This window comes from Oratosquilla oratoria, chromosome 17 (genome assembly GCF_046742065.1).
Source record: "Oratosquilla oratoria isolate Oo_2021 chromosome 17, ASM4674206v1, whole genome shotgun sequence".
Lineage (NCBI taxonomy): Eukaryota > Metazoa > Arthropoda > Malacostraca > Stomatopoda > Squillidae > Oratosquilla > Oratosquilla oratoria.
The window spans coordinates 17656644-17668955 of NC_134793.1; the positions used below are offsets into that span (position 1 = coordinate 17656644).

The window sequence follows — 12312 nt, forward strand, 5'->3', positions numbered from 1 at the left end:
AGGGCCTAAATGGCAGTATTGTAGGAAATCATATTTTGAAAAAATGATGATTAGTTATTAAGAAATAGAACTAAAGATTTTATACATATTTATGCTGCATTATCACAGCAGAATTAATAGTAATTTACCCATACTGTCAGTCACATATATGTGATACACATTTATCACTAGTGTGTCAAGTAATCTTGTAAATTGCAGAGATTATTCTTTTATATTCTTAATATTTCGCCACTGCTTAGCAAGCCCTATATACAACCTTTGTATTAGATAATTAAGAGATAAATGTTGTAAAGATGGCAAAGGTCTTCCAGCTTTACAACAAAATTTCTTCGCTTTACTGCTTCATTATGGTAATATGGTGAGTATTAAAACTTCATTCACTTATTTGTGTATGACTAGGTGTTTAGTGGAATCAGGAAATATATATGTATATAAATACACTGTATATACACATACCAAAAGCCCTCTCCCCTTATAAACAGAGTGGCTGAGTCAAAGCCATTATGGGGTTGTGGGTTTCTAGTTAGTGAAACTTGAGGCAATAATTAATTTATTTGTGTATGGAGTGTATATGTGTCTGTGTATATATTTACTTAATTGTAGTACAAAAGAAAGAAATGTATATGAGGTCATCTCAAAGGGCCCTTACCTCCTTATAATGGGGATGACCCGGTCAAACCATATACTCATACCTATCCTAATACGTATTCATTGTCCCTCATATATTGAGAATCATCCCTGTTCACTGCTACACTGCTCTGATAAGAGGCAATACAGCAAGACACATACATATACCAAAGGCTTTTTTTCCCCTTACAAGGGAGGTAGCCAAAAAACAAAGGCATAAAAACCACTCCTGCCCGTTCAATCCCTACCACACTCCATCCCCTTCCACTCCCTTCCTTCCCTCTTATCTTGGCACCTCCTGGATGATGGGTCATCCCTGCATCTTGTCGACTTCCCTGGGTCAGAAGCAGTGTTGCAAGACACAGCACATCCACAGCAAGGCCACTTCATCCAATCGATGACACCCCCCCCCTCTCCATCCCCTCATGCAGAAAAGGAGAAGATGGGGAGTAATACCTTTGGGCTGTGTCAAATTTTTCTCACACATATCCCCTCTCCCCCCACCCCCCCACCCGTTCCACCTCATGGATCACATCATCATCCATACACAACCATTCTCCATTCACTCCTGTCTTCTGTCCTCTCTCATTCTTCCTCAACAGACATTCCCCTCATCCCCAAAGCTCCTTTAACCCCATCCATCTCATCCTAGGTCGCCCCCTCCTTCCACATCTGCTTTCCACACCTCTTTTATTAGTCTTTCTTCACTCATTCTTTCCATGTGTCCAAACCATCCCAATACACAGCTGAACTATAAATATACTCTGCCAGTCCACTGTAACACTGCCCTTTCATAGGCACATATTAAACAATCCCCTTAACCATTGCACAGTAACTAGCGCTTCCTTCGTCACACACTGCATATGACAACCAGTTAACCCAGGTACATTACCAGCTTTCATTTTTTTTTTTTTTTTTTTTTTTTTTTTTTTTTTTTTTTTTTTTTTTTTTTTTTTTCAATGCTCTTTGTATCTCCTATTTTATTGTACCCCTCTCATCCTCCTTTCTTATCATGGTTATTTTCCAGGCATTTCCCACTGTTATAGTCAAAGCCTCCCTGTCCCCTTCTACATTCAGCAAATCCCTGAAACATTCTATCCATATATCACTTTACTTCTTTTCCCTTCCTTCCAAACATCCTTTTATTTATTTTTATTTGTTTTATTTTTTACTTATTTATTTGTTTTTTATTTTATTTATTATTATTTTTATTATTATCCTGTTCCCAGAGTCTTGGAAGCCATAAATCTTTTACAAGAGAGACTTGAGGCAATGGATTGATTGACCAATCCATCAAACACCCACCCTACCTTGCATCTACTCTCCATTTTGTCTCTCTCACCATGTGCTTTGCTTCAACCTTCTTTCTTCTGTACCTTTTATATGCTTCATAAGTTTTACCTTGCAACCAATCTTCATATCTTCATTTCCTTTCAACAATCACTGTCTTCACCTCTTCATCCCATCATTCACTGCTTCTTCTGTTCCTTCCCATCTTCTTCATCCAAGTGAGTTAGAGCGTCACTACTTGCATTGGAAGTGGTGACGACAGTTTGAACTCTGCCGGCAGCAAGTTGAACCAAGGGCATTGTTCATTAGATTCCATGGTATAAAGTCCTTTGTAAGGGTCACTGTCCTAACCTCCTGATAGGGGGAGTTTACAACATTAAACTGAATTAATCAATCTATATGTGTATGTACTCGCATATATACATACATATGCCAAGGGCTTTTCCCCTTTACAACGGAGGTAGCCATAGTCGAAGGCATAAATCCACTCCCACCCATTTCTTCCCCACATACTCCACTCCCATTCACCACCCCTCACTCCCTCTTTTCTTGGCTCCTGTTGGATGTATACATGTATGTATATATATATGTATATATATATATATATATATATATGTAATGTATGAAGTAATAACAGCTTATTTGGTTTAATGTCATAAAAGACTAGGACAGTGCCTCCTGATGAAGGACTTTTTAAAGCCGATTGCCCTAACTTCAAACTCTATCCCCCCACCACTCCAGACCTGCACCACAGTATTTACTACTATTGTCGCCTCAGGTTTTTCCAACCGGAAATAAGCAGCCCCACAGCAGCTGGCAAGGGTGTAATAGTGGTATTCTTAAAACATTCTTTCCTTATACTGTATAAATCTTCTATAAATCCTTGGAAGGGAAAGATTTATGTAAGGAAAGAATTTTTTAAGAGTACCACTATAAGAATCCTATGGTTGTATTTTTTTAAAAGAAAACTTTCCTAATATAAATCTTTCTCTTCCAAGGATTTATATAAGGATTTTTTTTTTTTTTTTTTTATGCCATCAAAAGAAACACCATGTGAGGGCAGTGCCTTTATTAGTACAATGTTTTGCTACTTAGTTTTATTGAGAAAAAGCTCTTAACAAGTGAAATGTTATACTATTAAAGGCTCCATCCTCAACTGGTATTTCGTTTCATAGACTTGTCAGCATCTGTCCCCATAGATCTCTGTGGGGAAAAAATTCTGATTGATAGCTGTGTTATATTAGATATCTGTGTTGTATTAGTGCAGGACTCTTTCTGTGTTACTGGCATGTAGAAGTAGAAAAAGGGGAGTAATTGTCAGTTTTCAGCTCTATGTTGAAAGATAGAAAAAGTACAATTGAGCTTGATAGAGAAAGGTGCTGGGCCTCCTCGGGTAGGTTTCAATCTCACAAGTTGCACCTAGAGATGGAGGTGAGGAACTTGACAGGTTTTGAAGATGAGTGACAGGGAGGTGATTCTCATGTCCAGCTCCCAAGACCATCTCAAGTAGTGTGTGTGTGTGTGCATGTGTGTTTTTTTTTTTTAGTGTTTGCATAGCTGTGGCGGAAGGCATCATCTTTCCCCACAACTAAATAAATGCAAGACCAGCACATTTCCAATTATGCCATATGGCAGTCATGCAGCACTTAATGAATGACATTGTTGATAAATCAGTCAAGTCTGACAAGAGAACTTTTGATCCATAATGAGATTTTTATTGATTGGAGATTATTCTAGACTCAAAGACAGATGCTGATTACTTTTAACATCATTCATATCTGCCAACCTCTTTAAATCTCTCCTTTACTACCACAGTGACTCTTTTCTTTAACACAGTAGTGTCATCCAAGATAGAAGTGCTGATTGTTGAGAATTGATTAATTATTGAACAATTATTTATTTTCACTCATTTTATATTTATGACATGTGGCTTTAGGATTGGACACTTTGTGATTACTCTCTCTCTCTCTCTCTCATTTCTTTCTTCTTCTTTTTCTTCTTCTTTGCATTCTTCTTCTTTTTCTTTGCATTCTTCTTCCCCTTCACATTCTTCTTCGCATTCTTCTTCCTCTTCACATTCTTCTTCGCATTTTTCTTTTTCTTCACATTCTTCTTCTTCACATTCTGCTTTACATTCTTCTTTTTCTTCTTCCATTTCCACCTCTTCTTTCTTTTGATAAGGGCATTTCCATTGTGTATGTAGATTGATATTCTCCTTGCAACATGTAAGCCAACTACCTTTACCTTTTTCTCCCTATTGCCCAAAACTATCATGAAGACTTTCTTCATCCTGATACCACACTTGCGCCATTTTACACTTTTCCCTTGTGTTATATAATAATTTATCCATTGTCATCATTGTACACAATGAGTGGAGTGTGTAGGGATGAAACAGGTGGGAGTGGATTTATGCCTTTGACACAAATACCCCAAGCAGGATATCTTCAGAACGTTTGTCTGTTTCCTCAGCACAGCTTTTAGCATCCATAACTCGGTTCCATTGAATGTTCTAGAATCCGGTATACTCCCAACCCTCCCAACTTTGCTCAGATTGTGAACCTTCCCCCAATTCCTGAGGTGCATCATCTACCTTCCTTGTAGCCATCAGTATGTTATATTTCCAAGTATTCACCTATCACAAGATCCAGTTCAAATCTGAAAATATTTTGTTTCATTCTTTCCTTATGATACAATTTGCAGTGTTCTCTTTTCCATTGTTATCACCAAATTTTTGTCAACATTACTCAATTTTCTCCCCAGTCAATAGTGTAATACAATTGACTCCAGTTTTGAGTACAATGAGAGAATAAGAAATGTCAGATAAATTTCGTTATTGGAAACATGAGAGGTACCTATATGAAAATAGATATAAAATGCTTCGATATTTGTTAGTTATGTTGTCATCTCCATCAATGTGTTGCAATCATGAAATCACTACTTAGTACAGTAGTACAGTAGTTATTACAAAGTACAATTATACATACAGTGGACTCTCTAAGTGTGGGGGAATACTTGAATATCTTAACTAATAGTCTGGTCAAATTGAGGATTGAAATTTTTTTATGCTGTCTATCTATATACCAAGGGCTTTTTCCCCCCTTACAAGGGAGGTAGGAAAGTCAAAAGGCAAGTACCCACTCCCACCCATCCACCACCCTTTCCTCCCTCTCATCTTAGCTCCTCATGGATGACAGATCATCCCTTTATCCCACCCACTACCCTGTGTCAGAAGAAACACAGCAAGACACAGCACATCCATAGCAAGGCTGCTTCACTTAATCAGTGACCTCCCTCTCCATCCCCTCATGCAGAAAAAAGAGAAGACAGAGAGAAATCTCTTCAGGCTGCATCAAAATACATACCCACTCCCTACCCCCTATCCCCAATCCTTCTTTGCATCACAGTATCATCTCTATATAGCCATTTACACTCACCCCTATCTCCTGCCTTCTCCCTTGTTCAATAGACATTCGCTTCTTGCTCAACACCCCTTTCACCCCACCCATCCATCTCCTCCTTGGTTGTCTCCTCAAGTTCACTCCTTCCACCTCTATCTTCCACACCTTTGTTACTAGTCTTTCTTCACTCATTCTTTCCATGTGTCCAAACCATCCCAATACTCTTTCGTCAGCCCTGTCTGCTATCTCCTTTTCCACTCCAGCTCTCCTCCTCAACTCCTCATTTCTAAATTCCATGTTTCTGCCCCATATGCCATCAGCACAATCACCCCTTCATATAGTATCCCCTTTGCATCCATTCCCAAATGTCTATTTCTCATTCTCACTTTCTCACCATCCGCCTGGTAGGTCTGTGTAGACCTGTCAGTCTGCATCAGCCTCCTCCAGTCAGTGCGGCCATCGTACCGTCTCTCTTGTAATACTTGTTGATAAGCATGCAGTTCTCGAGCAGGTTTCCATCCACTACCGGCTTCCTAGGCCTGTCATAGAGGCATTTGCTTGCTTCTTTCAGTCTACAATTTACCTCCACCTCCATTCCTCCCTTTCCTGCCACATGTGACCCCAAATATCTAAAGCAAACCACTTCCACCAGCCTCTCACATTTTAAGACTTACTTCCAACTTGCTGCCATCCCCTTCCCATGTACATCTCGTCATCCTTACATTTACCCACATTTACCTTCAATTCTGTCTCAAACTCCCTCAATCCCTCCTCTGACCCTGCCACAAGTGCAGTGTCATCAGCAAACAATAAAAATGTGTTTGGCATTCTTTGATATTACATGTGTAGATTTGATAATAGATAATGTTGTGTCACATATTATGTATAATAATTACCTAGAATGGGGAGTGCAGATGGCTTTTGGCTGGCAAATTTGCATTGTGTGGGAGAAGTGTCATCATGTGACCTGGGCTTGACTCCTTTTAGGATTGACATTCTTATATCTCTCTCTCTCTCTCTCTCTCTCTCTCTCTCTCTCTTTTGTGAGATGGCATCTTAACCAATAATCCAGATTATTATTCTTATTATTTATTCATATATATATATATATATATATAGAGTCTGGCTTATCTGGGTATGGCTCAGGATTTACTGTACACACTAAAAACCCTTTCCTCTTACAAGGGGTTTAGCTAAGTCAAAACATGCACCCATAATCCGCACATTAAAACCAACTTAATGACCCTCCAATCTCAGTAAATCCCTGTCCCCTCCCCCACTGCTCAAGTCAAAGGCATTGCAATAGGACACAGCACTTTCACAGCAGGACCTGACAGCCAAAGCTGATTTATTTCTACTGCTTCATTATATTGTGACTCCCCTCTTCATCAACGCAAAAATTTTGCAGAGCAAATGTGAAGAAAATCCCTTTGAACTATGTGCTCCTTTTATCCATCCACAACCTTCCTCAATTCACTCATGTATTACTAAGTCACTCTGTAATTGTACCAATTAGAATTGTAGTGTTTGTGATAAACAATAATATCTTGGATATCAATATTGATTTGAATTGTTTTGTGAATATAGGCTACGATAAGATCTGTCTTTTAACTTAAATTTTTCCTGTTTACTGACTGGAAGTAACTATAGCATTATGATTAGGACTTTTGCAGTAATGCATGAATGCAAAGGTGAAGACAGGATCATTTAGTTTTCTTTTCATATATATCATTAGAGCTGATTTTAGATGTGTGTAGTTAGTGATCAAACTTTTATTAGAAGGGCTTATTCACGTGTTCTTTTTATTGAGTTGGAGTATGTTTACGTCTTCTGTTTTTCTTGTTTTGTATGGATATAGCTGTGTTGATTAAAAGAAAATAATAATGAATATTGTACTATCTTTAATTCAGGGATCAGAAGTGTTCATATATTCGTAGCAGTTTTTTATCAGTCAATGAATCTGTTGCCTCAGGTCTCTCTTGCAGGAGACCCATGCCTCCCAGGTAATTGGCACCAGCCACTGGATTGGATTAAACTCAAGGAAGAAATATTGTGTTGATGTCTGGATGTGGCTAGGTTGGGGCAGTGTAAGATGAAGTATTCGTTGTCCTCTATGTGATGGTTGCATTTGAGGCAGTTTGTCTCTATGGCCAGCCTATTCTGTGTTGATATTGTCTTAGTGCTGGATGGTGACCTGAACACTGTCGTGCAAGTGTGGTTCTTCATTATTTTGGGAAATATTTTTCTGTGGTGCTAATGTCTGGAGGGATTTGATTATCTCTCTCTATCTCTCTCTTCCATTCTTGTGTAGTTTTGATTTTAATTTATCCTGTAGCCTTTTGATATATATCTCTTGCTCACCTAAATGGTCACTGCTGTGTCAATAGGTGGGAATTGGTCTGTGGCAAAACTTTTCAAAGTTTATGAATGTTTTTCTTATGGAGGTTTTATTTTTCCTTTTATTTCTATGTTAATCAATCAGTCATTGCCTCGAGGAAGAAACTTTGGACTCTTGTTTCTGTTGTCTCAATGTGGGTCTGTTTTCATCACTAACTGAAAATTGTAGGAAAAGGAGAGCAGTCACCAGTTGTTATCTCACCAAATATGAAAAAAAAATGTAAGAAATACACTGGAGTTAGGCCCAGTTCAGAGACTGGGCATCAACCTCTCAGGGTTGCACCTCTTGGTGAAGGTAAGGGTGTTGATGGGTTTTGAAAATAGGCAGCTTTGCTGTCCATCTTGCAGGAACGCTTCACGGAGTTACCTGCCATTTCCTATTTGGTAATCTTTATTGGAAAGTGGTTTGTGTGATCATGCTATTTGTGTTTGGAATGAGGATGAGAATATTTTTATGTTGGGAAGTTGCTTGTTGATTGTGTTAAGGATCTGGTGGGGTGGTTGCTGAAATTTAATTTGTTTAGTTTTAAGAGTTGCTCTAATACTTTGCTGCCTCTTTGGTCTGGTGTATGTATATTTAGCTAAAATAGAAGGAGTGTGGTCATATCACCTGCCAATGTATTGTTCTCTAGTGAGTTGAAAGGTTGGAGTTGAAGGCTGTATACCCAGGAGGTTGATGTGGTAAAGTGGTATATAAATATTTGTGATGGAAGTCTTCTTTATCTGTGTTTGGATCGTGATTGTTTCAATTGTGGTGTTTGTATGTGTTTGTGTAGTTTCTGTTGTTTTGACAAAGGAGGGTAAGCTGTTGTGTATTAATGTTATAAGTCTGTTAAGTGTTGTCCTCTCTATTTACTATTACCACATTGTTTTTTTTTTTTTTTTTTTTTTTTTTTTTTTTACCTCCATGATGCTGAAATACTTGCTTTTGTTGTTTACACTAACATACATTGTACACTGTAAATGGATTCTTACTTATCCTTATCTTTGGTACTTTTGTAGGACTCTGAAACAGATGAAGAAGTTATTGCTGCAGCAGAATTGAATCACAAGAACCTGGCATCACCCTCCTCGTCTTCGGCAGTCACAATCCAGAGTGTAGGTGGTGCTCCCAAAACCCCAGGTCTCCAGATATCTGTTGGAGGGCCAATATCGTCACCTCCTACTCCAGGGGCACTCAGAACGCCGAGCACACCTGGAGTAATTCAGACACTACCTGGGGCAAGAACACCTAGTCTAACTGGAGCTAAACCATCTGCCTTCCCTGGTGCCACTGGGTCTTCTTCCAATGAATCTGGGAATAATGGAGTATCTGGGATTGTTATAAAGTTCCCAGGGTTACAAGCTTCTGTGCAAGCTCCGACTTTGAACACTTCGTCCAGTGCAACCAGCAGTCACCCTGTGGTTGTGACTTCCCCACAGAAATCAGGGCAGGACAGTAAATCTTTTATTGTAACATCAGGCCAGGATAAACCAGTCATAGTTGCTTCAAGTCCAGACCAGGCAATAAGTGATGTGAAGCCTACCAAAACAAGCCAAGATACGAAACCTGCATACACCTTAACATTTGACAGAAGTATTAAAAGCAGTGCAATTGCATCTCCTGGGTCAGATATCAGATCTGAAAGTCTGAGTTCGGACATTAAGCCTTCCATTGGTGTTCCAGTCTCAGTTATAACTTCATTGCATTCAATACAAAAGTCGCGGAAGAAGTCAGGAACCATGGAAGTTGATGAAGACTATGATTCTTAGTTTCCATTGAACTTTTTTTTTTCTGGTTATTAAGAGTATTCAGTGAATATCAACAACAGGTTGTTGTGCAAATGAAGGAGGACTGTTTATTTTGGCAGAATTGTAAGTGTATTCACCCTTTGTAGATATGTATGTTCTCTGCCTCTATAGCAGCTACCAGGGCTGTTATGTACTGTACCTCTTCTCATATTCTAGTAACCAATACAAAAGTACTGCCACTTAAAAGGGTTGAATTAAGATGGAAGATGGTTAAGATGTTTTACTAGAACCTTAATGAAAAGGATTGAGTGAGTCTGTAGGTGAAACTTAGAAGCTAGTGACGATAGTGTTATTGACAAATAATGTTAAGTAAATTGAAATAAATAAAAATGGTGCTAGTTCTTGCAGTATATTAAAGGAAACTATATGCTTGTTCAACAGTGAAATCAAGCGCGAGTATTTGTGAATTTGAAAATTTGTTAGCTTTGCAGTTATAACAATAATGAAAGCGGTTCACTTTTTGTCTAACAGGTTGAGACAAATTCAGTTATGCCTTAAATATTAAGCTGATGTGCCCTTATGTTTTATATTGCCCTCAGTTATTATGAAGTGTGAACAAATCCCAAGGGCTATTTTTCATTATACAAGTGACCTGAAGATGAAAGCTGAATTCTTCTGTGTTGGCTTTCTTTAAAGTGTCTAGTTGCACATCAGAATAGTGATACATTTTTTTTTTCTTTTCTTTTTTATGTTTTAATTTCAAGTAGTTGTTTAGATAACCATAGTGTAGATATGGCAGGGATAAGTAGAATTAGTAAGGAAAGGATTTACTGAAAAAGGTAGGAAATTGTAGAGTAGTTTGAGAGATGAGGAAACTTGATCAATTATGTGAATTGAGAATAGTGATGAAAATTGAATGCTACAAGAGACTGGGATATAAAAAGGAAGCGGGATGTTCCTTATGTTGCATAGGAACAGGTGTATTCACATGACATAACTCAATTCTGCACCCTGGACCTATTCACAGCAATAGAGAAATATGCGAAATAATTTTTTTTTTTTTTTTTTTTTTTTTTTTTTTTTTTTTTATTTATTATTATTATTATTATTATTATTATTATTATTACAGTTTTGGTGGTTTTGTTATAATGATTGTCAATATTGTACAGGTCTGCTTAAGATCATCCTTACAGTGTACCAATATTTTGAATATGAGGATACATTTGTGATGGCATATATGTTTCTAAATGTGAAATAATTCTTATATACAAAGGCTTACAAGTATTATGAACACAAAATTTAAGGATGGAGTAGAGTAGATCCGATAAGAATATTTGAACAAAAGTCAGATTCTACCCTTACTGAAGAACAAATTATTTTGCCTTATTGCCTATTTGATTATGAGAGGTACAATTAAAAATGAGTATTAGCAAATATGGGCTGGAACATTTGGAAAAGTAACTATAGCATTTGACTGTCTTTAGACCATATATATATATGTGTGTGTATATGTATATATATATATGTGTGTATATATATATATATATAATATATATATATAAAATTTTCCAGATTTATTAGACAGGGAACAAACTATGTTGCGAATAGAAACAGTTGTTGACTGGATAAGAAGGGACTGGATCATGAACATGTTAATGTGATTTGCCATATGTATGGGGACAAAGGCAAATCTTTAGATAAATGGATGAGTCAAATAAGACTGTGTCAAGTTTTGGCTGCGTCGTTTTCATAAATAATTAGCATATCCCAGGTTTCAAAACTTTTTATTAATTGATTGACCAGTATTGATTCTCAGTATGAAGAGGTACATATTGCTACATTTCTGTGAATGTACATGTTGATAAATGAAATGTAATAGACATTTTGTTCTTATATCATGATTTTTCTTCCCTTCATGTGGAGTTGTACGTTACATTTTAAAGGTTCATGGATGTTTCTATTTTACTGAATTCTCTCGACAAAAATAATTTTTTGAGTAACAACAAATGAGTAAAAGGAAATGGCTTTGTTTGCCATGGTAATTATGCATATGCTGGAAAATGCGTGTAAATACTTTCAGTTCAGAAAATGTATTACATAAAATAAAGTTTGTCCAACAAAGGTTTATCAGTGTAATTTCAAAACTTTGTTTTATTGACACAAGTCAGTAAATGAAGATCTAGTGAAATTACTTAGTTGTGTACTCATATATTGTCATTCTTAAATTGAAACTTAATTGAGAACCAGACTTTAGGGGAGGGTTGCCATATGATGAAGAAAGGGGATAAACTAACTGACTGTTAGACCCAGATGTGAAAGTGCTATGCCTTACTGCATTGTCCTTAACCAGAGCTGCATGTTGGAGTACTCTTCTGCTGTAAGATGCTGATATGGGAAGGGTTTTAATTGGGCTGCTATGACTTAAAAATGTCAGAAATTTTTGGAAAAGATAAAATGTTTTGGAAGGAACTGAAGAGATTGAGGGTGTGAGTCAGGTAGAGAGGAAAATGTAATATTTACAGATGTAATGGAAGTGAAAATGGTGAGGGAAAGATGGATAGAGTAATTTAGAGAGTACAGTCATTTTCACAGTCAGATCTTTGACACATGGGCTGAGGGTCATGTGGGGTATCAAATGTGAGGCCCAGAATTTTTAGGTTATTTTTAAATGGGTTTGGACATTTAATTTCACCATTGGGTGTCTGGAGTGAGTAATGTTACTGATTTTTGTGGGGAGGCCTCCATTCTATTATTTCTAAGCCACTGTTCTAGTTTGTCTAAGTACATACATATATCAAAGGCTTTTTCCCCCTTGCACAGGGGGTAGCCAAAAAGAAAAAGGCATAGAAACCACTCCCACCCATTCCAT

The 12312-nt window shown here is 37.4% G+C and overlaps 1 protein-coding gene across 3 annotated transcripts in view; it reads left to right on the forward strand.

Moving 5' to 3' along the window:
* NC2alpha (negative cofactor 2 alpha) overlaps positions 1-11587 on the forward strand; it is a 32539-nt gene extending 20952 nt beyond the window's left edge. For all 3 annotated transcript variants that reach the window (XM_076200494.1, XM_076200495.1, XM_076200496.1), the window contains exon 7: positions 8715-11587. In XM_076200494.1, the coding sequence (XP_076056609.1) occupies positions 8715-9464 (750 nt within the window). In that variant the 3' untranslated portion in view covers positions 9465-11587. The remainder of the gene's footprint in view (positions 1-8714) is intronic.
* The last annotated feature ends 725 nt before the right edge of the window (positions 11588-12312 follow it).